Source organism: Acomys minous (genome assembly GCF_964271855.1).
Source record: "Acomys minous genome assembly, chromosome: 5".
Taxonomy (NCBI): Eukaryota; Metazoa; Chordata; class Mammalia; order Rodentia; family Muridae; genus Acomys; species Acomys minous.
This window is the reverse complement of record NC_140494.1, coordinates 31,792,456-31,816,958: the sequence shown is the minus strand read 5'-3', so window position 1 is coordinate 31,816,958 and position 24,503 is coordinate 31,792,456. Positions and strand designations below refer to the sequence as shown.

The window sequence follows — 24,503 nt, the reverse complement described above, 5'->3', positions numbered from 1 at the left end:
TCACAGGTTTTCCCACCCAATTTGTTAGGATCCAGATGCCGTGGAAACAGGCAGATCCAGGGACAGAGAGCAGAGGTTGCCAGGTAGTGACTGCTAATGGGCTGGGACTCGAGTAAGAGAGCAGAGATGGTTGACTGCATGGTCCCCGAACCTCACGCACCAGAATGGTGACTGCAATGCCTTGTGTTTTCCCGAATTTAAAAACATTTCTGTGGAAACAGCAAAATAATGTATTTCTTTTTTTTTTTTTAGTTTTTTAATTAATTTATTCATATTACATCTCAATTGTTAGCCCATCCCTTGTATCCTCCTATTCCTCCCTCCCTCCTGCTTCCCCCCTACTCCCCTCTCCTATGTCTGTGACTGAGGGGGACCTCCTCCACATATATATGCTCATAGGGTATCGAGTTTCTTCTTGGTAACTTGCTATCCTTCCTCTGAGTGCCACCAGGCCTCCCCATCCAGGGGACGTGGTCAGAAATGGGGCACCAGAGTTCACGTAAAAGTCAGATCTCACTCTCCACTCAATGGTGGAGAATGTCGTGTCCATCGGTTAGGTCTGGGTAGGGGTTCGAAGTTTACTGCCTATAATTTCCTTGGCTGGTGCCATAGTTTGAGGAGGACCCCAGGACCCAGGTCCACCTGTCATAAAGTTCATCTTGTAGGTTTCCTAACTCGAGTAGGAAGTGCAGACCCAGGAACCAGGAGGCCTGGGGCTCACGGGTGCAGCCTGCCCAGGGTTTCACTTTTCGCATGACTAACGGCCTCTCATCTCCTGTCAGGACACACACCGAGGACTCTTCATCCAGCAGCTCCGACCCACACAGAATCTCCAGCCAAGAATCAAGCTCAAGCTTTTCGGACACTCGGGATCAGGGAAATCCACACTGGTGGAATCTCTCAAGTGTGGGCTGTTAAGGAGTTTCTTCAGAAGGCGGCGGCCCAGACTCTCCTCCACCAACTCTACCCGCTTCCCACCTTCGCCCCTGGCTGCTAAGCCCACAGGTAAGGACCTCCAGGTGGTGGCCACAGCTCCTGAAGTTGCTGGGTTCTGCATTCTCCAGGGTGAAGGATGCCCCTGAGGCAAAGGCTGAGGAGGGCGGGGAGGGAGCAGCTGAGGTGTGGCACACCCACCCTCACTTATGAGGGCAGGAATTCGCAGGCCTCCTGAAGGGAGACAAGCATTGGGGTGACTTAGGCTGGTGGGGACCTCACATACACTTGTCACTGGCTGCTACATGTCTCGCTCTGTTTTATGGCTCCCGTGGGGGGCTGTGGATGTTATGTTGCAGTCTGTACAGAAAGAGGGAACTGCCTAATGACCCTCAGAGGAAAACAAAACAGGCTCTCCCTCCAAATCTGCCTCCTTTGACCACTAGAGGGCAGTAGGCAACTTTTTTTTCCCCCTGTGATTTCATAGCCTATTATTTTTATCCTGCTACCAAAAAGCCTGTCCTGGCCTTTAGTGCATGCCACATGACTGAGGTGTAGGAAGGAAGGGCCACCTGTGAAATATTGCCTGCCTCCCTCTGCTAGCTTCAGCCTTCAGCCTACACTCCTCTCAGGTGGTTGTCCTGGACACAGGTGTTGGGCATGAGACATTTCTGGGGATCCCTAGTAGTCCTGCGAGGCTTGGAAAGGATGGAAAGATATATCGAAATGCACATGTATCGAGTCCTCCTCATCTTGCACTCCTTCCTTTCCCTGGACCCATGTCTGCCTCCTTTACCCACCTTACCTCCCCATCCACCTTTCTCCTCTTGGCTGCCCGCTTTGGGATGGCCACACTACGCCCTGACTCTTATCCTCTGGCCCGCAGTCTCAGTGAGCATTAACAACCTGTACCCCGGCTGTGAGAATGTGAGCGTGAGGAGCCGCAGCATGATGTTCGAGCCGGGCCTCACCAAAGGGATGCTGGAAGTGTTCGTGGCCCCGTCTCACCACCTACACTGCTCGACTGATGACCAGTCCACCAAAGCCATCGACATCCAGAATGCGTATTTGAATGGTATGCCCCACCTACCCTGAGGGAAGGAGCTTGGGTTTTCCTTCCTCAGAGCTTCAAGTCATTACCTAAACGGAGCTTTTACCAAGTGGTATCCTCTGCATCCAAACAAAGTCCTGTGCACACTAGTAATGGGCCAACCCAGGCCAACAAGCTTGAAGGCAAAACTACATGGTTGGGAGCTATCAGTAGGTGCTTAATAAATCAGTACCTAGTAACGCACCTAGCACTCAGTAGGTGCTTAATAAATCAGCACCTAGTAAAGCACCTAGCACTCAGTAGGTGCTTAATAAATCAGCATCTAGTAAAGCACCTAGCACTCAGTAAGTGCTTAATAAATCAGCACCTAGTGAAGCACCTAGCACTCAGTAGGTGCTTAATAAGTAGTGGCTGGTTGAATAGTAACTTTTGAAAAGTAGAGCTGTATTTAGATGGAGATATAATGGCGTGCACAGCCCGTCATAGTTTGATAAACTAAGTACAAAAAGGTGACGTTTAAACACATTGACAGTTGTACCTAATGCCATGACGTACACACAGGGAATTCTTTGAGTGCTCTGGCGTGGTCTGTTTGTGTATGAGACAAGGGCTTTCATGTCACCTAGGCAGGCCTCTGTGTACCACCCTCCAGTGACCTTTCACCACCCTTCCTCTACCACTGTACCTTAGTAGCTCCCCACTTCTTAGCACCCCACATTATAGAGCAAGGCTCTCATGCAGGAACCACACTCAGGCTCCAAAAATCTTAGCTCAGAGTCCAAGTCCAAACCAGGCTCTGTCGCAGGAGGCAGGAGGATTACCACAAGCTCAAAGCCAGCCTGAGCTAGAGAGTGAGTCCAAGTCTCATCTCGGATTTAACCTCCATGCAGCTAAGAACTTATGTGAGTCAGTAAATGAGTTAGCTATTTCCCTAAGATACAGTGGTGGGATGGGGCCAACCTTCCAGGTCCGAAAGGATGACACGCGGAAAAGAAAAGCTAGCTGGCCCAAGGCAGACGTGGCTCCATCAAAGCAGACATTAAACCTTAGTCTCCAACTCCAGCGTCCTGTGCCGATGCGCTTGCGAGCTGATGCAGGATGCTAGCAGCTCCACCTTCCCTTAGCCCTAGCTGCTGCCCATCCCATGAGGTCACTAGGCATTCTGGTCTCTTCCACGGGTGATCCAGCCATTGTGACAGCCCCTGCCTGGCTTCTCAGGCTTTTCTTTGAAGTTCTAGTGTTGGCTGCAACATCCCACATAGGAGAGAACAGGGATGTGTGTGTGTGTGTGTTAGAGGCTGGGGAGCACTGGATATGGGGAACGTTGTGCGCTTACGCAGACCATGCCGCAGATGTCACTAACCCTGTGCAGAGACCTGACAACGGTGCTATCAGCCACTGAAGCTGTGTGGGATGTTGCAGCCTTTGTTTTCTTCCTGCAGGCGTTGGTGACTTCAGCGTATGGGAGTTCTCTGGCAACCCTGTGTACTTTTGTTGCTATGACTACTTCGCTGCCAATGATCCCACGTCCATTCACGTCATCGTTTTCAGCCTAGAAGAGCCCTACGAGATCCAGCTGAACCAAGTGATTTTCTGGCTTAGTTTCTTGAAGTCTCTGGTCCCGGTTGAAGAACCCATAGGTGAGCGAGGTCCTTCCTCCTTTGCCCCTGCGATGCTGTTATTGGGGGGGGGTCCTCCTGCTGGCCACACTCAGGCCCTACAGGATGGCATTCCCAGCTGTGGCTTCCATGCTGTCCTGAGCCATTTCTCTCTTCCGTACTTCATCACCAAGGTCGTCATTGCTGGGTGCACAGTGGGGTCCTCCGTGCACGGGTCCTGTTCCCTTCTGCAAAGTAGCCTGCCATTCATCAGCAGAAGGGCTTATCCCTCAGTCTGCAGCTCCATGCGGCCCAGGTGAAAAGGCCCAGGTGGCCTGGCCTCAGCTCACTGGCTGGAGGAGAGGGTGATGGAATGGCCCTTGCCCATGGCAGGAGCAGCTGTCCGTGGTCCAGGGCGATATTCAGTGTCCAGCTTCCTGCTCCAGAAAGCCCAGCTCATAACATCAGCTGGGCTGACCGCCCAGAGGGTGTTGTTTGGCCTTTTATTTTGTCATATCTCTTTAAAAAGAACACTCCTGGGAGGAGCAGCCTTGCCTACGTGAGTTGAAGACAGCTTCTCTCTGGGCTGGCTCGGGCATTTGGCTGCATTCAGGCTTCTTTTGTTCCCGTGAAGGCTGCCCCTGTTTGCAAGCTTCCCCTTGCGTGCCAAAGCCTATCTAAGGAAGCCCCCGAGAGCCGTTTGCTGTGCCGCACTCTGCTCTTGTATCTTCCGAGAGAGCTCTGGGGAAGGATCAGGACCAGGAGCCACAGTCCGCAATGGTAGCCCTTGAGGCTGTGGGTGGCCAGGTTGCACAACACTCCTCTGGGGCAGGAGGGTCAGTCAGAAAGGACACCAGGCTCTCACAGGCTACACTTTGTCCCTTTAGCGTTCGGAGGCAAGCTGAAGAACCCACTCCGGGTTGTCCTGGTGGCCACACATGCTGACATCATGAACATCCCTCGGCCTGCTGGAGGCGAGTTTGGATACGATAAGGATACAGCCTTGCTGAAAGAGATCAGGAACAGGTGAGGGCGGCCTGCTGGTGAGATGGGGGAAGAGTGCTTTTTCTGTCAGCATTATCATATATGCCCTTTGTTTCTCTTATAGAGGAGTATAGAAATAACTATTTTACTTATGACCTATTAATAGTTTTCATTGCTATGACGATATACCTGAGGTTGAGTAGCTAGTAATGAAAAGATGTATTTAGATTAGAAGGCGAGAAGTCTAAACTCCATGTCATCAGTCCCGGGAGGTCCCCTTGATCACATCACTTCCTGCTACGTGTCGTCATGGTGGCGAAGGAGTAAGGGATCCAGGGATTAGGGTTTCTTGAAAGACTTCACGGATCCCATAGAAGTAGCCTTGTTAACAGCCTATCACAATACTAGGGACAGAGCCTCTGTGACACAGCACTCTGGAGCACAGACCACACCCGAACCATAGCAGGCTCCAAGGCTCCATCAGCAAGAGGACCCGAATTTGTTTCCCAGCATGCACACACACAGCTCACAGCTGCCTTTAACTCCAGTCCTAGGGGACCCAAATACAGGTGTCATACACACAGACACACACACACTCACACACACACACACAGCTCACAACTGCCTGTTAGTGCCAGTTCTAGAGGATCCAATGCCCTCTTGTGGTCTCTGGGCACCCAAACACACACTCACACACACACACACACCATACACAGAGCTGACAACTGCCTATAACTCCAGTTCTAGGGGATCTAGTCTCTGGGCACCCAAAAACAGGTTTCTCTCTCTCTCTCTGTCCCCCCCCCCCCCACATGAATCGTTAAAACACAAAATTTAAACTTGCAGCTTCCTGTAACATGCTGGCACTCAGGTCTTGAGTTATCAGCGAGAGCTAAAGAGGCCTTCCATGGATATTATTGGGTCAGGGCTGGACCTTTCTTATTCTGCTTGTGGTCTTGGCCTCCACCATGCCCAGCATTTCATCCCCTCCCTTGGAAAGTGAACACTTAGGCCATACGTCACGAGGGTCTGACTCTTTCTATATTCATTTTCTGCACCTGTGCTGAAACCCCAGAGTCCTGTTTATATGGCCAAGGGAGCACACCAACTTCCCAAGCACCCAGAGGGACCAGCAGAGTCCACCCAACGTCAGGGACTGAGAGGCTTCTTTAGGGTCACCAGGACCCTCCCCCTTTTCCTCCCATCAACCACTGGGGCTAGTAGGAACCCGACCCCTGAATCGGAAGCACTAAAGTTGATCGAGAGTTGATGTGGCTCCTGTTCTTGCCGTAGGTTCGGGAATGACCTTCATGTCTCAAATAAGCTGTTTGTGCTGGATGCGGGGGCATCTGGGTCTAAGGACATTAAGGTTCTTCGAAATCACCTGCAAGAAATACGCAGTCAGATTGTCTCGGTGAGTACACACTGAGGGGCCTGGACCCCACTGTGGAGATGCTAGCATTGGTCAGAGTGCTGGCCCTAGTACTGCCCTCAGTTTGGGTTGGTTTTTAGGGAGACAGGTTGACAGTAGGAGCCAGGACTAAGGTCTGTTATCCAGGTGATGGTCTGCTGTTGCTCTGGGGGAGGCAGGAAGAGGGAGAAACAGACAGCATAGGAGGTGGTTGTTATGGGCAACAGTGGGCCACCTCAGAGAGTATCAAGTTTCTAGAGTGTTCCTTGGCTTCTCTAAGTATAATATTTTCTTTTTACAAATTACAACAGCAATTCTAATCTGCTTTATTTTAGTACGTGTGACAAATTCAGAAAAGAAAAATAGTCACTAACAAATGACGTGTGCTAACAGACGAGAACACATTGGATGAGATGTGGTCTCATTGCAGGTCAAATACGATTGAGTGTTGCGTTTCCCCACTTACACAATTATCACATAATTCTACCCAGACTCTGAGCAGGATGGAGGGCATTGGGATTTTCATCTTAAAACTGAAGTGGAAGGAAAAAACACGTTTCAAAGGTTTTACGATCGAAACAGTTAAGGGCAGCTTGGAGAGTTATCACAGTGTCCATAGACATTTTCTGTGAAGCAAAGACGCTGAGCCAAAGAGATAGTAAAGTGCTCAGGGCACAAACAGAGCCTGCGTCCTCAGCACCCACAAACGCCAAGCATGTAGGGGTGCACTTGTAGTCTCAGCACCAGGGGGGTTGGCTCAAGGGAGACAGGAGGACCCCTTAGCTCTTCAGCTAGCCAGTGAGTTCTAGGTGCAGTGAGGGACCCTGTCTGGCCACTCGGTGAGGTTCCTATCTGAGGCGGAGTGGCTGAGGAAGACAGTAGACATGGGTCTTTGGCCCTGTATGTAGAGAGGATGGTTACTTAGTGAACCAGCACAGCTGACTATTTGCTTGGGATGAAATAAGTTGCACCACTCTCCTCATGATCTATCCCCAAAGAGGTTGGACCAAAGCTTGCAAATGTACAAAGGCTGAATAACAAGGACCACAAATGGGAACTTTGGGGAATATGTCCCTCAGGACCGAGCAATCCTTCTAACAGGTTTTCAAAGGAATTAGACCTTTTTGAAAATTAGTATTTTTGTCAGAAAAAAAAAGTCACACAGTAGAAAGGGGTACATAGATGAGGGAGGATGTCAGTCATGTAGCAGATGGAGGATTCCCTAGAGTGAGGCTGCTAAAGTCACAAAGAACACCAGGATGGAAGAGACTGAGACAGCCTCAGAGAGGTTCCCATCACCCTGCCTGAAGATACAGCTCATCTCTGCCTCGCCAGGGCCACCTTGTATCGTGTGCCCTCTTTCGACACCCAGGCCTCTGTCACCAGCTCTTGCCCCAGGAAACCCAGAAGACCCTCACCTAGCAAGCACGCCAGCCCCTGTGCCTCACACGGTCCCTTGCTTTCCCGCTAGGGCGGCGCCATGTCTCGGTTGTCATATGTATGAGGGTGGTCTGGCAGGCCCGTCTCACAGGTCAGCAAGCTGTGATCTGGGGACAGATACTCGGTGTAGAAGCCAGGGTCCCCTCCCAGGTCTGGATCAATGTGCCCATCCCTCAGGCAACAGGAAGTCTTCTCTGAGCTTGACTATGGCATGGCCAGCTACTTTGCAGACCAACCCTGACCCCAAGTCCTGAGGTCAGGCGGGTCAGGCCTCAGATGACCGAATCTATTCTTGACCGTTTTGCTTTTTTTTTTTCTTTTTCTTTTTCAATTGTTACCAAATTCTGAGTATTTGAATGCTTTGCCCACATGCATGTGTGTGTCCACGACAATCCGAAGAGGACGTCAGTCTGGAACTGGAGTTAGGGAAGGTCATGAGACACTTTGTTCCTATCGGGAGTGGAGCCCAGTCCTCTGCAGGAGTAACCGATGCTCTGGCCCCTCAGCCACCCCTCCAGCCCCGCAGCTTTGCTTCCTTTAATTAAGGAGTGGAGTTAAGGAGACACAGGATGCATTCATTTTGTGTAATTAATGATGTAATACCTCTGTGGTGTGTGGTTTCCGACTAGGGTGGTGCAGGGTTCTATGAATGGGAAGCTGTTGGGAGGACTGATTGTTTCGTGAACGTAAAACCAAACCCCTTGCGTTTGATGATTAGATTCTGCCCAAGGACAACATTAGGGTAGGAACTGACCTGGTGCTGAGCCAGGAAAGCACTGACCTCTTCCTCTGGGTCGGATGAATGGTGTCTCATCCAGCTTCTTAGCTCTTCCCAGTTATGCAGTGGCTAACCTGTCCCTCGTGCTTGTCCAGGGCTGCCCTCCCATGACTCACCTGTGTGAGAAGATCATCTCCACGCTGCCCTCCTGGCGGAAGCTCAACGGGCCGAACCAGCTGATGTCGCTGCAGCAGTTTGTATACGATGTGCAGGACCAGCTGAACCCCCTGGCCTCTGAGGATGATCTCCGGCGCATCGCACAGCAGCTGCACAGCACGGGCGAGGTGAGGCTGCAGGTGGCTGAGCCCCGGGTGGCAGAGCAGAAACGACCCTGCTGCCTATAATGCCTCGTCACGTGAGGCTTTCCTCATCCCGCCAAGCCTTCAGAATTTCTGTCGTCTGCTTCTGTTTCACTGCAGTCTTACCAGCGGGCAGAGTCTGGGCTAGATGTCCCTGGGTTTGGGGCCTTTTATTCAAGGACTTGAAATAAAAGCTCACATGAGCATGCCTTTAATCCCAGCACTCGGGAGGGAGAGGCAGGCAGATAGCTGTGAGTTCAAGGTCAGCCTGGTCTACAAAGCGAGTCCAGGACAGCCAAGGCTACACAGAGAAACCCTGTCTCCACCCCCCCCAAAACAAAACAAAACAACAACAACAAAAAAACAAAAACAAAAAGCAAACAAAACAAAACAAAACCTCACATGGTTTCAAAGGAAAGCAATAGTGCAGATCAGAAAGCAATACACTGACCAGAGTGACAGCAGGTTACACGAGTAAAACTGCTCAAGAGCCTGGGGCTTCTTTATGAAGCCTAAAAGAGGCGTAAGTTGGGTTACAGGGGACAAAGTTTGGGAGTTTCTCTATTTTGATTGACAGGCTTGGGTTATGTGAGTCTTTGCTGACTGTGACTATGTCTTTGTTTGATGCATCTGATTTTGTCATGTGCGTGCCCAATTATGCACACAGGCATAATGTGGCAAGTGAGGGGTTCTCCTTTAAAGTTGACCTGCAAGACACACTTTTCCTTTATTTTAGCTGCACCAAAAATCTATATGCTTCCTGGTTGTTAAAAGGAGGAGAAAGTTATTCCATTGTTCAGTGTGTGTGTATGTGTGTGTGTGTGTGTGTGTGTGTGTGTGTGTGTGTGTGTGGCTTGATGGAAGTTGAAGTCCTAGGATGTTAACACGCTGCTAGATGCATTGTTTGGGGTGTGACCTGCATGCATAGAACCTTCTGGTAAGAGTCTCAGGGTGCCAGTTGCATTACTAGAAGTGAAGTGTGTGCGATGCTTATATCAGGTGGAATCAGCTATTCCCTGTGCACGTCTCTCTTGTGTTCTGTTTTTGTTGTTGTTTGTTTGTTTTGTAGTTGTCTTCTAGGTCCCGTTAGTTGCTCTTGTCTGGGGTAACTGGGTCTTTGCCGCTCCCTTAGCCACCCACTGCCTTCCTGCTCTTCCTGGTGGCCTTAGACTAGCTGCTCTGAGGGAACTGAGAGGCTCCTGAAATGCTCCTGTGTTGACACATACCGAGAAAAGCCCACAAGGTGTCTTTATGGAGACGGTGCCTGTGGACAGTGAGACGCTGTGATATGCAGAGTGCCCTGAAGTCAGGACCACACATTTAAAGACCGCTCAGCAAGCAATGCCCACCAGAAATGACAGAAATTGGTCTTTGTTCATGGTTGTGTGACACTTGGCCCAGTATGGGAGCTCTGTTCTAATTGCATTGTGTGCTTGGCCTCAGGAAATGGCAGGGCCATCACCTCCTGCCTCCTCTGAAATCAAGTGGCCTTATGAGCCAGGCTAGGTCAGGAGTAATAGCTGTGATTAGTAACAGGGAGAAGCAGTGTGTTCCGAGGAGGATGTTAAAAACCAGGAGCTGGGTTTGTTGATTTTTGGGTGTCACATCGGGCTTGCATTTGTCTTGGGTTGTTAATTTTGGAAACTAATACCGAGTCGAGAGCTAGTGGTCCAGAAGGGTCTCAAACAATGATGCCAGCCTTCGAACTCCCAGTAAAATGCCATCTGATTGTCTGGCTGAGTATTAATGCTGCAAAATTATGGAATGCAAGGAAGAGGACAGGGGTGGGACAAAGCTAGAGATGAAAGGCATCTTCCCTCTCCTTCCACAGTTTTCTCTTATAGTATAGTTCTAGACCAGATATTTTCTAAGTAAATGATGTATAACTCTTTTAATTTCATGTCACATGCCCTCTCCCCTTGAGCTTGAGGCTTTAAGAAATAAAGAGGGAAAGAAAGAGGGAAAAGGAGAGGAAAGCTTGGTGGTGTGGGCCAGTTCTGTGCAGCTGTAGCCTTCCCGAGCCGGTTACAAATCACGAGCCCCTTAGTTCCCTCCTCTGTGGGTCAAGTCTTGTTTTTCTCAACCGTAAAGAAGTAACAATAGTTGCTTACCTTGTAGTGGCAAAGGGAGGTCCACTCAATGCCCCGTTGAAAAAAGACTGACTGCTCTGGGGAAGTTAAGTCTGAGGCTCAAAGGCGAAAGCCGTGAAAGGCCAAAGCCACACTAGAGCAGTAGAGTCCCACAGCCAGCAGGTGGCGCCAGAGCTCCCTGCAAGGAAAGCCCACCTGGAGTCGCCATTACTCATAGACTATCCTAAAAAGGCCCAGAAGAAAAGGGATTTCTGGCTTTGTTTTGTTTTTTTCCTTACATTTTTTTTTCTCTCCAACTTTTGTGCTTGTAAAGAAATGGAAAGTAGTCTCCATTGGATGTCATACTTGGCTTGTTCCCTCTTTCAGTTGAGGGGTTATCATACTGGCAAACATAAAAATTGTATACAAAAATGTTTAGTGTCTTTAAACTATATCTTGTTAGTATGTTAGTTACAATATCCTGAGCCTTTTCCTGGGAAAATCCCATTACCATGGAAGCTAGGTGTCAAGGGATATATATATACATACATATATATTATATATAATTCTAACACTCAGAAAGCTGGGGCAAGGAGAAGAAGAATTTAAGTCCAGCCTGGACCACAGAGTGACATCTTGTCTCAGAAAAACTACAGACTCTACCGTGCATCCTCACATACTGAACACCACAACTGACACTGACCAACTCTTTACATTTTAACTCCTTGGCCTCCTTTCTCTCATCTTCTTTCATTTACTTTGCAGACAGCATCATATTTTACCGTTAAGTCATTGAGTGTCTCCAAAGACAAGTTGTTCCCACACAAAACGTAGTAAAACACATGACAACCACCACCCAGAAGCACAGCGCGGGTTTGGAGCAGCGGCTGGGCTTATTCTCTTCCTATTGGGGTTTCTGTTTGCCCTGATGATCTCTTTTGTTGGCTGCTTTTATCGTTTGTGGGTTTCTTCTCGACTCAGGTCCCGTCAGAAGCCAATCTTTCCATTCTCTTGTCTCACCTCCTGTCCAAGTCTTTCTTCATCTTTTTTTTTCTTTATTGCTTTGGTTTGCTGTTGCTTTTGTTTCTGTCTTTACATACTTTCAATTCTTACCTCCATGGGATTCGGCTCTGAGAAATTCTCCTGATAGTCACGCACCAGCTTGGGGTGGGCAGGTTTGGTTTACTGATGCATCCATTGTCTCAGAGTGTGTCTGTCTCCGTGGAAGGTGCCCTTCCCCCCCCACCCCCCCACCCCCCTGCCCCTGATCTCTGGGTAATGAATGTGTCTGGCCTGGCTTTCCTTTCTGTCTGATGACTGTGGGTTCTCCCCTCTGGCAGATCAACATCATGCAGAGTGAGACGGTTCAGGATGTGTTGCTGCTGGATCCCCGATGGCTCTGCACCAACGTCCTGGGGAAGCTGCTCTCTGTGGAGACACCCAGGGCCCTGCACCATTATCGGGGCCGCTATACCATGGAAGACATCCAGCGCCTGGTCCCAGACAGTGACGTGGAGGAGCTGTTGCAGATACTGGACGCCATGGACATCTGCGCCCGGGACCTGAGCAGTGGGACTATGGTGGATGTTCCTGCTCTGATCAAAACAGATAGCCTGCAGCGCTCCTGGGCAGATGAGGAGGATGAGGTGATGGTGTATGGTGGGGTGCGCATTGTCCCTGTAGAGCATATCACCCCCTTCCCCTGTGGCATCTTCCACAAAGTCCAAGTTAACCTGTGCCGGTGGATACACCAACAGAGCGCCGAGGGCGACGCGGACATCCGTCTGTGGGTGAGTGGCTGCAGGATCACCAACCGTGGGGCTGAACTGCTGGTGCTGCTGGTCAGTCATGGTCAGGGCATCGAGGTGCAGGTGCGAGGGCTGGAGACAGAGAAGATCAAGTGCTGCCTGCTGCTGGACTCGGTGTGCAGCACCATCGAGAATGTCATGGCCACCACCTTGCCGGGACTGTTGACGGTGAAGCACTACCTGAGCCCCCAGCAGCTACGGGAACACCATGAGCCAGTCATGGTCTACCAGCCCCGGGACTTCTTCCGTGCCCAGACCCTGAAGGAGAGCTCTCTTACCAACACCATGGGAGGGTACAAGGAGAGCTTCAGCAGTATCACATGCTTTGGGTGTCATGATGTCTACTCACAGGCCAGTCTTGGCATGGACATCCACGCGTCCGACCTGAGTCTCCTGACCCGGAGGAAACTGAGTCGCCTTCTTGACCCACCTGACCCCATGGGAAAAGACTGGTGCCTTCTGGCCATGAACTTGGGCCTCCCGGACATGGTGGCCAAGCACAACACCAACACCAAGGCTTCTAGGGATTTCCTTCCCAGCCCAGTGCATGCCTTGCTACAGGAATGGACCTCCTACCCTGAGAGTACAGTGGGCATCCTGATATCCAAACTTCGGGAGCTGGGACGCCGAGATGCTGCGGACTTTTTACTGAAGGCCTCCTCTGTGTTCAAGATCAACCTTGATGGCAGTGGCCAGGAGGCCTACGCCTCAAGCTGTAACAGTGGCACATCCTACAATTCCATTAGCTCAGTGGTGTCCCGGTGAGGGCAGCCTTGGCTCGGGCAGGGTCTGTATGGACTGAGATGCAAGGGCGGTGGGGAGGGAGTCACCCATCCTCAGTGTAGCTCCCCGGGCATCCCTTCTGCTCCTGAAGACACCCTCCACCGTGTCCCCCTGCTTCCCAGCCTCCCATCTCCCTCCCTCTCACACATTCCCTAGTCCAGCGTGGACCACATCCTCCGATTTGGCCACGTGGGGAAGCTGGTGTCCCTCTGTCAGTGTTTTGGACTCCATCTCTCATCCTTGCTCAGACCTTGCTTCTTACACATAATTGAATTGGAATTCCAAACTTTTCAGTGAGAAAAAAAAATGTTTAAACTCCTTTATTGATTATCCTTTAAAAAAAAAAAAAGAAAGAAAAGAAAAAAAGAAAAAGAAAAAGAAAAGAAAGACACATTTATCCACAATGTGTATCTCTTGCCCTTTTCTCTGCTGTGCCAGCTCCTCAGCTCATCTCTTTTATATTTGTAGGAGAGACTCCCATGCTTGGACCCCACTGTATGATTTGTAAACAGACAATATGTGAGTGCCTTTTGCAGAAGAGGGTGTGTTGAAATCATCTGAGTCAGCCCGGAGCTGTCACCACGGAAACGCTACCTCTCTGTTCCTTGCTGTGTGCTGATCATCGACAGAGGTGCTTCGCTCTGAGTTGTTGGTTTTGGGTTGTTGTTTTTTTTTTTTTTTCCCTTCCCTTTCTCTTTTTTTCTTTTTCTAAGGAGGGGGCTCTGTGTTTTACTTGGCAAGGAAAGAGGAGAAAGGAGTCCCCTCCCCTGAGTGTTCATGGCCAGTGTTGCTGTAAGAAGACCTTTTTTTTAGTTGCTTTTGTTACCCGTGTGAACATACACGTGAAACCTACGACTGTCACGCCTCATCCCTCCGTCTCATCTCAGGTAGAAGGTGACACAGTGTAGGGCTGTGGAGACCCCTGTGTTAAGAATGCTGAAGACCCTGCTCATGACCCATGGCAGCCCGTTGTCCTTGCTGCATAGCAGAGGGGTTCTACGTTTAGGCCCCTGGTTTGATCACTTCCTGTACTGGAAGTCTGAAAGAGAGACTGTGATTGAGATTGCGATCAAAGTTTTAATCTATTGAGGGGACATGTTTTAATTCTTCTGTCCTGAGAAGCATGTAATGTTACCACATCATCTGTACATATATATATATATGCACTATGTATATACATATATATTAATACTGGTATTTTTACTCAATCTATAAGCTGTCGTAAAATAATTAAGTCTTTTTCTTTTCTTCTGTTTTATAAATAAACTGTTGCTTATTGCATTTGACTGGTTAGTCCTTGATTTAAAAGGAGTTGTGCTCTCTGTTGGATTTCCACTCCTGGTATTCTGTACCACGTTATCGACCAACCTCGAATCCAGGTAACCTTTCATTTCCAGTACTTGGAAAGCACCAGGCTTTGCTTGTTTACTTATAGAACTAGAGGTGGCAGAGGGAATACAAAGGGCCTGGGTGATTTTTTTTTTCACCTTTGCTCTCTTTTTACTTCGAACTCCTATGTGGGATGGCCCCTTGGCCCTTTCAGACTTGGATTCATAGACTTTTCAGGCCTTCCTGAGGAATGGCACCCTCTGCTATGTCATTCTCAAGGTTTGTGAAGACCTGCCATACACTACCTGCAGGGACAGGAAGCCCCCCAAACAGTAGGCCTACACTGCCTGGTAAGAAAGCTGATAAGGTACCTTTGTCATTGGTACTAGAGGTCAAGACTTGAAGAGTGGCCCAAGCCTTCAAAGCCATGAGTCCCACAATTGAGCAGCTTCCAGAAATGCTTTTCAGCCAGGAAGAGGCTCCTTGTCTTCAGTGTAGCCTCTGAACAGAGACTGAACCAAAAAGATGCCCTGAAAAGGGGTGATAAGGTGTGATCATCACCTTTTTATTGCAGTTGCTAACTGACATTTCCCCACAAAGGTCCATAAAGGTTTGGAGCCCCATCATGATCATGTACCATTAGAAGATGCTGGAACCATTCGATGTGCCTAACCACATGTGTGGATACATCCTGCAATCAAAGTACTTATGGGACACAAACAGGAAGATCAGAAGAAGTTCATGGTCATCCTTGGGTACATAGTGAGTTCAAGGCCAGCTTGGGCTACATGACAGCCTGCCTCTAAGCAGTGGGAGGAGAGGATGGGAAGATAATTCAGTGAGTAAGAGAGCTTGTTCCACAAGTTAAAAGACCTGACTGTGAATCCCGAGCATCCATGTCAAAAGCTGACCCCAGTATTGGGGGTCAGAGATGGTTGCTCCCTACGTGTTCTGCATTATGCTCTTCTGTCTTAACACAAGCCCAGTAGCAGTGGAACTCCAACTCTGAACCTCCAATAAGCCTCTGCTCTTCATATGTTGAGCATCTTAGGTATTTGTTATGGTAACAGAAAACTTACTGGCACACTCCTTCACAGGCAGGAAGGGATCCATGGGGAATTCCTGGAATACCCCTAGTAGATGACCTAGCTGTTTACCCCTGAGCCATTTGCCCTAGTGATTGCTTGCTGGTGACCACACGCTCCCAACTTCTCGGTCAGAAGGGATTAGGACATGCATGAGTGGCGAGGAGGACAGGGAAAGGCCCAGACCCTGGCCTACACAAAGTGTAGTCACTCTCAAGTGTTGACACCAGAGTGACAGGGACTCTGCTGGGCACTCAACGCTGCGATGGCAGTCTATAAGCTTCTTCTCATAAGGAGTACAGACTCGGAGCACAAGCTATCTTTTTGGAAGATGCCATCTTGTCCTATTGAAACCATGGAGTTTGCAAGTAACATCAACTGAGAGGTGGACTATTTCTGACGCACTCAATTGGACAAAGTGGCATGCTTCAGTCAGCCATAATTCTGGCTTTAATTAGGTCATCTAACCACAGATGGCCCTTTATATGGCTCTGCCTCGCATTGATGTATTTTTAGTTTTTCCATTTATTGAAAATGGACTCTATTCTCATTCAAAATATACAGATTATAGTTTCCCTTACCCCTATTCTTCCCAGTTTCTCCCCATATCCCCTCCCTCCAATTCAGCTCTCTTTCTAGCTCTCATTAGAAAAGAACAGACTTCTAAGAGACAATAATCAAACATAACAATATAAAATCATATCGAAGTTGGGTAAAGCAACCCAACAGAAGGAAAAGAGTCTCAAGAACAGACACACAAATCAGAGACTCACTAGTTCTCACACTCAGGAGGTCCATAAAGACTATAATATATATGCAGAAGACCTGGTGCTTGCTGCCTCAGTCTCTTGAGTTCATGTGACCTTTGCTCGGTTGATTTAGGAGGTCTTGTTCTCGGGGTGTCCTCCATCATCCTCTGGCTCTTACACTCTTTCTTCCTCCTCTTCCAAAGGGTTCCCTGAGCTCTGAGGGGGAGGGATTTGCTGGAGACATCCCATTTAGAGCTGTGTGTTCCAAGGACTCTTTCTCTGTGTAATGTCTGGCTGTGTGTCACTGCATTTGTTCCTGTCAGCTGCAGGAGGATGTTTCTCTGATGATGACTGAGTAAGGCACTGATCTATGAGTAGAGCAGAATATCATTAGGTATCATTAGGAGTCATTTTGTTGTTACCTTTTTTTTTTTTTTTTAAAGACCAGTAGTATTAGGTTTTACTCTAGGTTTTTGGGTTCTGATCTCTGGTTCAATACCCAAGCAGTGTTGGGTATGGGTTCTGTCTCATGGAAGTGGCCTTAAGTCAAACCAGACATTGGTTGACTACTCCCAGAAGTCCCATGGCACCATTGCCCTAACGTATCTTGGAGGCAGGACAGATTGTAGGTCAGAGGTCTTGTGGCTGGTTGGCGTTTCTGTGTCTCTTTCAGTAGCCCGCAGAGGACCTTCCCAGACCAAAGACACTAGAATGTGGGGTGAGAGCTCCATGTGGGCACCGGCTCTACTTCTTCATGTTCAGTGAGTCATGCAGGTGTCTGTCCTCAGCAATGAGGCCCTTCTGTCAGTTTGCGGAGAGCAACCCATTATCTTTGCAACAGCCTGTGTTTTGCAGACTCCCATAGGACCCCCTTGGCCACGTGGGCCGTTCAGATGCTGGGGCAATGAAAAATTGCTGCAGTTTTCCCCTTTCAGCCATCTTTTGGCATATTTTGATATGGCCCAACAATACAGACTGTATGTTTTTGTTTGTTTGTATGTTTGTTTGTTTTTTTCTTGCTGTTTTTAAACCTACCATTATGGGATTACTAGTTTTCAATGTCATTAGAAGCTTTTCGGGGACAGCAGTTCAAAGTGCTGCAGTTGTCACTTACCTGTCATCTTCTCTGAACCATGAGGGCATTTCCCACTATTACAAATCCAGCTGCCACAAACATCTTCAGGTACATTTTTATTTTTTATTTTTTATTTTTTGGTGACTCTAGATAAAATCCAGGGCCTCACACATAGTAACAAATGCTCATCTGACCGACACCCTCAGCCCTTTAACTTATTTTGAACTGCACATAAGATATAAATATATTTTTCCCGGACCCAGAGGAATGATAGCAAATCACCAAGAAGAGACCTGATATTCTAAGAGCATATATAGGGGGAGGAGGTCTCCCTCAATCACAGACATAGGGGAGGGGAGAATGGGGGAAGTGGGAGGGAAGGAGAAATAGGAGGAAACAAGGGAAGGGCTAATAATCGAGATGTAATATGAATAAATTAATAATTAAAAAAATAAAATAAAAAAATAAAAATTGATTACACGAGAAAAAAAAGATGTAAATATATTTTTTTGATTTTTGTTTGTTTTATTCTGACACACAATGGCTAAGACCAAGGAAGGGAAAACATTTCTTCTAATTAAAAAAAAAAAAAGGGTATCATGCTCTGCTTTCCAAAGCAAAACCTTATTTCATTGTGTTTATAAAGCCAACACTTTAAGTCTCTTTGACTCCCTTTCCTTACATATGGTAGACTTTGTGATATTACACTTTTAGCAAAATTCAAAAGGAAATTCTCTCTCCATACTGTCGTGGAGACTCAAGCAGTCCAACCGTCCTCATAGCCAGTGCTATTTTTTTTTTTTTTTTTTTTTTTTTTGGTTTTTTGAGACAGGGTTTCTCTGTGTAGTCTTGGCTGTCCTGGACTCACTTTGTAGACCAGGCTGGCCTCGAACTCACAGCGATCCGCCTGCCTCTGCCTCCCGAGTGCTGGGATTAAAGGCGTGCGCCACCACGCCCGGCTAGCCAGTGCTATTTTAAAGAGCCTCTAGCTTCAGGACCCACTCATTTCTAAAACTATGTGAAATTTTAGGGCTTTTGTCAAATTTGGAGATTTCTGAAGTTTTGTTTTTCTCATGTATAAACTGTAGATTTTCTAACATCTCAATTTCTCTTGACTAGAAACTTTTATTTATTTTTGATGAGCACTCTATTTACATCATTTCTTCCCTTCTTCTCTTCTCCCCTTCTCCTGTATACCCCAACTCCTCAAGTTTATGGCGTCTTATTCATTGTTTTATGTATATGTACATGTAAACATAGAAGTACAATCTGTTAAGTTGTTGCCCATGTGTACATGTGTTCAAGGCCAGCCTTCTGGGACTGGAGAGCCTATGGGTGGCCTAATCACTAAAGGAGCTGATTCTCTTTCTGTCGGCAGCCATTAACTGCCTGCAGCTTTGTGAGATTTCTCCACCTACACTGGGATGTCAGCTGGTGTTGTCATAGTTCGGATCTTATCTTAGGCAGACATTACTTACTATCATGTGTCTAAGCATGATGCATGTGCTGGGGACAAACATGTCACGACATGAATATGGAGGCTAGAGAACACCTCTGTGGAGTTGGTTGTCTCCTTCTACCTTTATAGGGGTCCCAAGGATCCAACTTAGGTTGTCAGGGTTGCAGAGCATCTCTGTCTCTGGAGACATCTTGCTAGCCCTAAATTATTTAAGTAGTTGCATATGAGCATCTGTTGATAAACATGGAGATTTTTGCATAGCATTGAATGGCAGTAAGTCATGATGCAAATGGGTAGTTGGCTGGATAACATTTTATCTATCCATCTATCTATCTATCTATCTATCTATCTATCTATCATCTATCTTCCTATCTATCTATCTTTCTATCTATTTATTTTTGGTTTTTCAAGACAGGTTTTCTCTGTGTAGCCTTGGCTGTCCTGGACTTACTTTGTAGACCAGGCTGGCCTCGAACTCATGGCGATCTGGCCAGCCTCTGCCTCCTGAGTGCTGGGATTAAAGGCATGCGCCACCATGCCCTGCTCTATATGTTGTTTTTAGTGGTCATTCTTAGCTCAGTGAGCATAACCATTCGTAAATGAGATAATATTTAGAAGGTATGTGTTGTGATATGTCTTGAACACCCTTACACTAAATCTGACAATTTCCCTATGGATTCATCTTCTATGGACTGGGTAAACATCCATGTCTTATTACATGATAAACCAAAATAAATCTATGAAAATGCCCACAAGATGCCCAGGACACGTGAGGTGGAGACAAAGCTTGTGGAGCATCTCGAAGGGGCCTTCGAGCATGACGTGGTCAGCATTCTGGGTGTTTCTGTTATGGTGTTATTCAATGAGATTGACAACTAAGCTAGTGGCCTCTGTGTACACCAGACTGCCTTCTGTCACACAGGTGAGCCTTACTTATCCTTCAGTTGAAGACTAGAAGGAGCCCAGGATGTCTCCTGTGTCTGCAAATCCTCTAAGAAGCACAAAGGTTGCAGTTCAAAGCAGTGGCTGGCAGACTCTGCAGGGCTACTTAGGGGATTTGGGTGTGGCGTGGGGGGAGTGCAGTGGATGGGATTCTCAAAGATCTTGCCTTACCACTGCTTGCTTTTATCATAAAAACCCAAGGAATTTCATTAGTCCAGATGCAATCTATGTCATTTTCAGTCAAAAATAACATTTTTTTTTGAACTTCAGAGAAAAGCAAGAAGACAGTCAGTCTATCTATCATGGGTGGACTTGGACAGAGGCCTCTGCAGATCCGAACTTGTGTACCTCCCTCCTTTCCTGAGAGGGAGGTAAGAATTTCACTAAGCACTGCATTTCTTTATAGTTTCCTCAGTGGGCCCATGAGGCTTTTGAAAATTCACAGGTCAAGAAAACAGTGTTATTTTATCCAAAGACATATGGGATGATTTTCTTCAACAATTCACGAACTTGTGATTGCAGCTCGGATCTTAAATATTCTTTAATGGTCTACGTATTGAAGGCTGGGCTCCAGACAGGCTCCCAGGAAAAATTGAGACCTTGGACGTGGGGCTAGGGGGGAAAATGTGGGTGAGTTCACTGGGGACAGGCCATGGAAGGGTGTGCTGGAATCACAATCGCTCAGGCGGATGTGCCTTCTGGCTATCACAAGGTGAGCAGCTTTGCTCTTACACACATCCAGTCCATGTTATGTGGCTCAAAAGTGTTGAACCCAACTAACGAAGAACTGAATGTTCTGGAACTGTGAGCCAAATAAATTTGTCTTTTTAATAAGATATTTGCTCCAGGGCCTAGTTTGTTGCAACAGTGAGGCACTTGCCTAGATGCACACCTGTCTTCCGCATTCTGGGGCCAGCACCATTTGAAAATCCAGCCTCAAGCCTAGGAGTTTATACCTTATCTTTGTGGATCCCAGGACAAACAGGCCCTGGTGGGGGGGTCCCTGAGGAACCCCCTGTTATCCTGTCCACCCTCAATGACAGACTGACCACTGGGTCGTCAGCCTGGTGTGGCTGGTTGATGGCCTCTACTTTCCCACCTTTACTGGGCTGTAATTATCTCCAGAGAAAGTGAGAACTACCCTTTCTGTGTTTTTCTGTCTGTGTAATAAGTGAGGGCTTTCTTATTTTATTCGAGTGCTTTCTGTTTATCCTTATTGTCGCTTCATAACATGTTGCTTCAGTCATGGGTTGGCTCAGATATGGCCCGAGGGGCAGGCAGATAACAGATCTGCATGTGCATCGCTACGAGAGTCTGAGGTTACCCAGTCTGCTTCCTACTGTACCATCTTAGTGAGGGTTTCTATTGCTGGGACGAAACACCATGATCTCAAAGCATTTTGGGAGGAAAGGGTTTATTGGAGGAAGTCAGGACAGGAACTCAAGCAGGCCTGGAACCTAGAGGCAGGAGCTGATGCAGAGGCCATAGAGGGAGGCTGCATTCTGGCTTGCTTCCCCTGGCTTGCTCAGCCTGCCATCTTATAAAGCCCAGGACTACAGGGATGACACCACCCACAGTGGGCTAGGCCTTCCCCAGTGATCACTAATTGAGAAAAATGCTGCACAGCTGGATCTTATGGAGACGTTCCCTTAACTGAGGCTCCTTTCTCTGTGATGACTCCAGCTTGTCTTTGGATACTAAACGACATGTTTGCTGATACATAAAGTCATTTTATTAAAATCAAACGTTTCTCACCTTTTAAAAAAAAACTATAAATTTTATTCATAATTAAATAAGTTGTTTTATGCACAGTTAAATATGTGTCAAAGAAGCCATGGCATAGCTTTGTCTTAAGTGATTCCTATGTCCTATCCAATCCATCAAGGGCCGGTCACAATGAGGGTGAGTTCCCTTAAGTGGGCATGTTGTCCCCAATCTAGTCCTCTTTGTTACACTGCATCCTCTCATACCAAGGGACATATTGCTTCTGATGCAATTCCACACGTGTTCAGGCCTCTGCAAATCTTTCTGCAGCCAGCCATGCCCCGTTTTGTATCCCAGCTGAAAGCCCAGTCGTCTCCACTTTGTGTGAAGATTGAAGCGCCTCTCTTTCCTAGCCCCCATGCAAACACTGTGCTGTACCCTACTCCCTGCCCTGGGCGCTACAGGAAAGATGGTAGAGGCAGGCATTCCTGTTATTGAGTCTAAATCTGCATAAACATCTATCCTTGAGTCAAAACATTACCTTACATGGGAGTGTAAACTTCGGAGAAAGAAACGGCATAGGATGTCTTTCCAAGTAGATGTGTTTCAGAATTAAGAGGAATGTTCAGAATTTAGTTCAGGAACAGCACCAACACAACATCAATGGCCCTGGAAAACCTGTAGCATCATTGCAATATGATCAGGTGTGAGTCGTTCTCTGTTTAATATAAGAGTGTAAGACCTTTGGAGACCTGTCCAAGTACTATTTACAAACAGGAAGTTCATTTAATGTTCAGATGTAGACATGCTCAGCCGTTTCCACATATTCTTGACCAGACAGTATTTCTTATTGTCCAGTTCTCTTCCTTCAGAGCTACTGCTGACCGTGAGAAGAGTGTGAGTCAGGGTTTTGTTGCAATTTGGATCATAGTAAGTGCCTGAAAAATAAAACCAATGCTCAGCTAAGCACCTCCCTGTACTTGTCTGTAACACAGTCTGCCATCTATCTCTAAATTCAGAAAAATGATGTAAAAACTACAAAAGACTTAAAAGAAAGTAACAGGACCCACAGGGTCCTGGAAACCTACAAGAAGAACTTTATGACAGGCAGATCTGGGTCCTGGGGTCCTCCTCAAACTAAGGCACCAGCCAAGGAAAAATAGGCAGTAAACTTCGAACCCCTACCAAGACCTAGCCGACGAACACGATATTCTCCACTGTTGAGTGGAGAGTGAGATCTGATTCTCACGTGAACTCTGGTGCCCCTTTTTTGACCATGTCCCCTGGATGGGGAGGCCTGGTGGCACTCAGAAGAAGGATAGCAAGTTACCAAGAAGAGACTCAATAATCTTAGAGCATATATAGGGGGAGGAGGTCTCCCTCAATCACAGACATAGAGGAGGGGAGAAGGGGGGAAGTGGGAGGGAGGGAGGAATGGGAGGAAACAGGGGAAGGGCTAACAATCAAGATGTAATATGAATAAATTAATTTAAAAAAAAAAAAAAGAAAGTGGAATCTATCTTTTTTTAAATTAAAGCTCAAGACATAAGCTCCACTTTGAAACCAAAAACAGTTCAAACTACTGCACATCCTTTTGTAAAGGGCTTGGTGAGAGCCATAGATGGTGACCCTTGGTTTTTGTCTATTGACATAGGTTGCACTACTCTTCCCAAGGTAGGCTCGGTCTCCCAGGTAAATCCAGGAGTTGAACCATGCCCAACTTCACGACTGTTCTCTGACAGCCTGTAGCTCTACTTGTATGTGTTCAATCTTGGAGGACAACACAGAACACAGTTCATTGGATGAGAAAGTTTAAATGTAAGGTGAAAAGCTCTTTTTTTGGGGGGGGGCGCAAATTAACAACTTAAACAATGAAGCTATTATATTTAGCAGTGTAGCGGTTTAAGAATCTGCACAATACTTACGTTTTGGGCCACGCTTAAGCTGAAGACAAATGGGTGTACCAGGTCAACTACTGTGTACCCAGAAGAAACAGCTGTGTGGAACCCAAGTACCAACAAATTCTCAAAGGACCATTTGTGCTGGAAGGTCCTGGAACTTTTACATCATTACTACATAAATAACCCCCCCCCCCCAGAGCCTACTAACCTCCTTTATAGACCCAGAAGAAACCCCACATCCATCAACAGCAGCAGAAACGGGCCCCAACCATTGTCACAGCTCTCTTAAAAGCATCCTCATTGCCTTGTATGAACGCATAGCTCATGCAATTAGCAGCAGAAAACCAAAGTCATTCGTGCTGGGTACTTCCATTTGAAGGGAAAGGGGAAGAGACTCAATTAACTTCCAGGCGCCCTCTGGGGGAGCATGAGTTAGAGCCACAGTGGTCTACACCTTGTAGCTAAGCATCTGTGAGTCTCAGCTCTTTAAGCTCACTCCAGGAAGTTCAGTGCCACTGGTTGATCTAAGCTGGAAATTAGCTTCTGTCTTCAATGACACTTTCTAGTTCCTTCAGTCCATGAGAAGATGTTTTATCATGGAGAAATGTGTTAAATATGGATTAATGTGTGTTTGCTCCCTGTTAAGTAACGATAGGACTGTACCTCTGCTGAGCTGCTCACAACAGGCCCACGCAGACGGTAATGATTCCTAATGACAGAACTGACAGTTGGCAGACGTGGCTTCTAACATCTACTGTGTCAATTCTGAAACAGATGTGTTATTCCTGAAGTGTTTCCCTTTCGAAAACCAGAGCAGGGCTAATAATGACATTTACCTTCACTTTGAATGGAGAGGAGCTCTCTGTGTCTGGGCCTTCAACTCTCTTCATGAGTTGGAAGACTCTGTGCACCAACCCTGCCTTGCAGCCCTTACTGTGTTGAGAACATTCCACTAGGCTCTGCTCGCTCAGTGAGAACAGCTGTCCCGTTTCCCAGAACCTCTGTACTAGGCTTCCGGAAGTAGTAAAATCCCAACAAGCATTACACAGACCCTAAAGAGGGAGTAGAAAGGCCTGTCGCCCACAACAGGAACACGTCAACAGCA

At 47.4% G+C, this 24,503-nt stretch overlaps 1 protein-coding gene across 4 annotated transcripts in view; it reads left to right on the top strand.

The window, feature by feature from the left end:
* DAPK1 (death associated protein kinase 1) overlaps positions 1–14,440 on the top strand; it is a 151,603-nt gene extending 137,163 nt beyond the window's left edge. For 3 of the 4 annotated variants that reach the window (XM_084784059.1, XM_084784058.1, XM_084784060.1), the window contains exons 20-27: positions 783–1,005; positions 1,820–2,008; positions 3,427–3,624; positions 4,470–4,608; positions 5,860–5,980; positions 8,291–8,479; positions 11,904–13,132; positions 13,623–14,440. In XM_084784059.1, the coding sequence (XP_084640185.1) occupies positions 783–1,005; positions 1,820–2,008; positions 3,427–3,624; positions 4,470–4,608; positions 5,860–5,980; positions 8,291–8,479; positions 11,904–13,132; positions 13,623–13,662 (2,328 nt within the window). In that variant the 3' untranslated portion in view covers positions 13,663–14,440. Of the gene's footprint in view, positions 1–782; positions 1,006–1,819; positions 2,009–3,426; positions 3,625–4,469; positions 4,609–5,859; positions 5,981–8,290; positions 8,480–11,903 lie in introns of all 4 variants that reach the window. The other variant, XM_084784061.1, reaches the window with a different exon arrangement.
* The last annotated feature ends 10,063 nt before the right edge of the window (positions 14,441–24,503 follow it).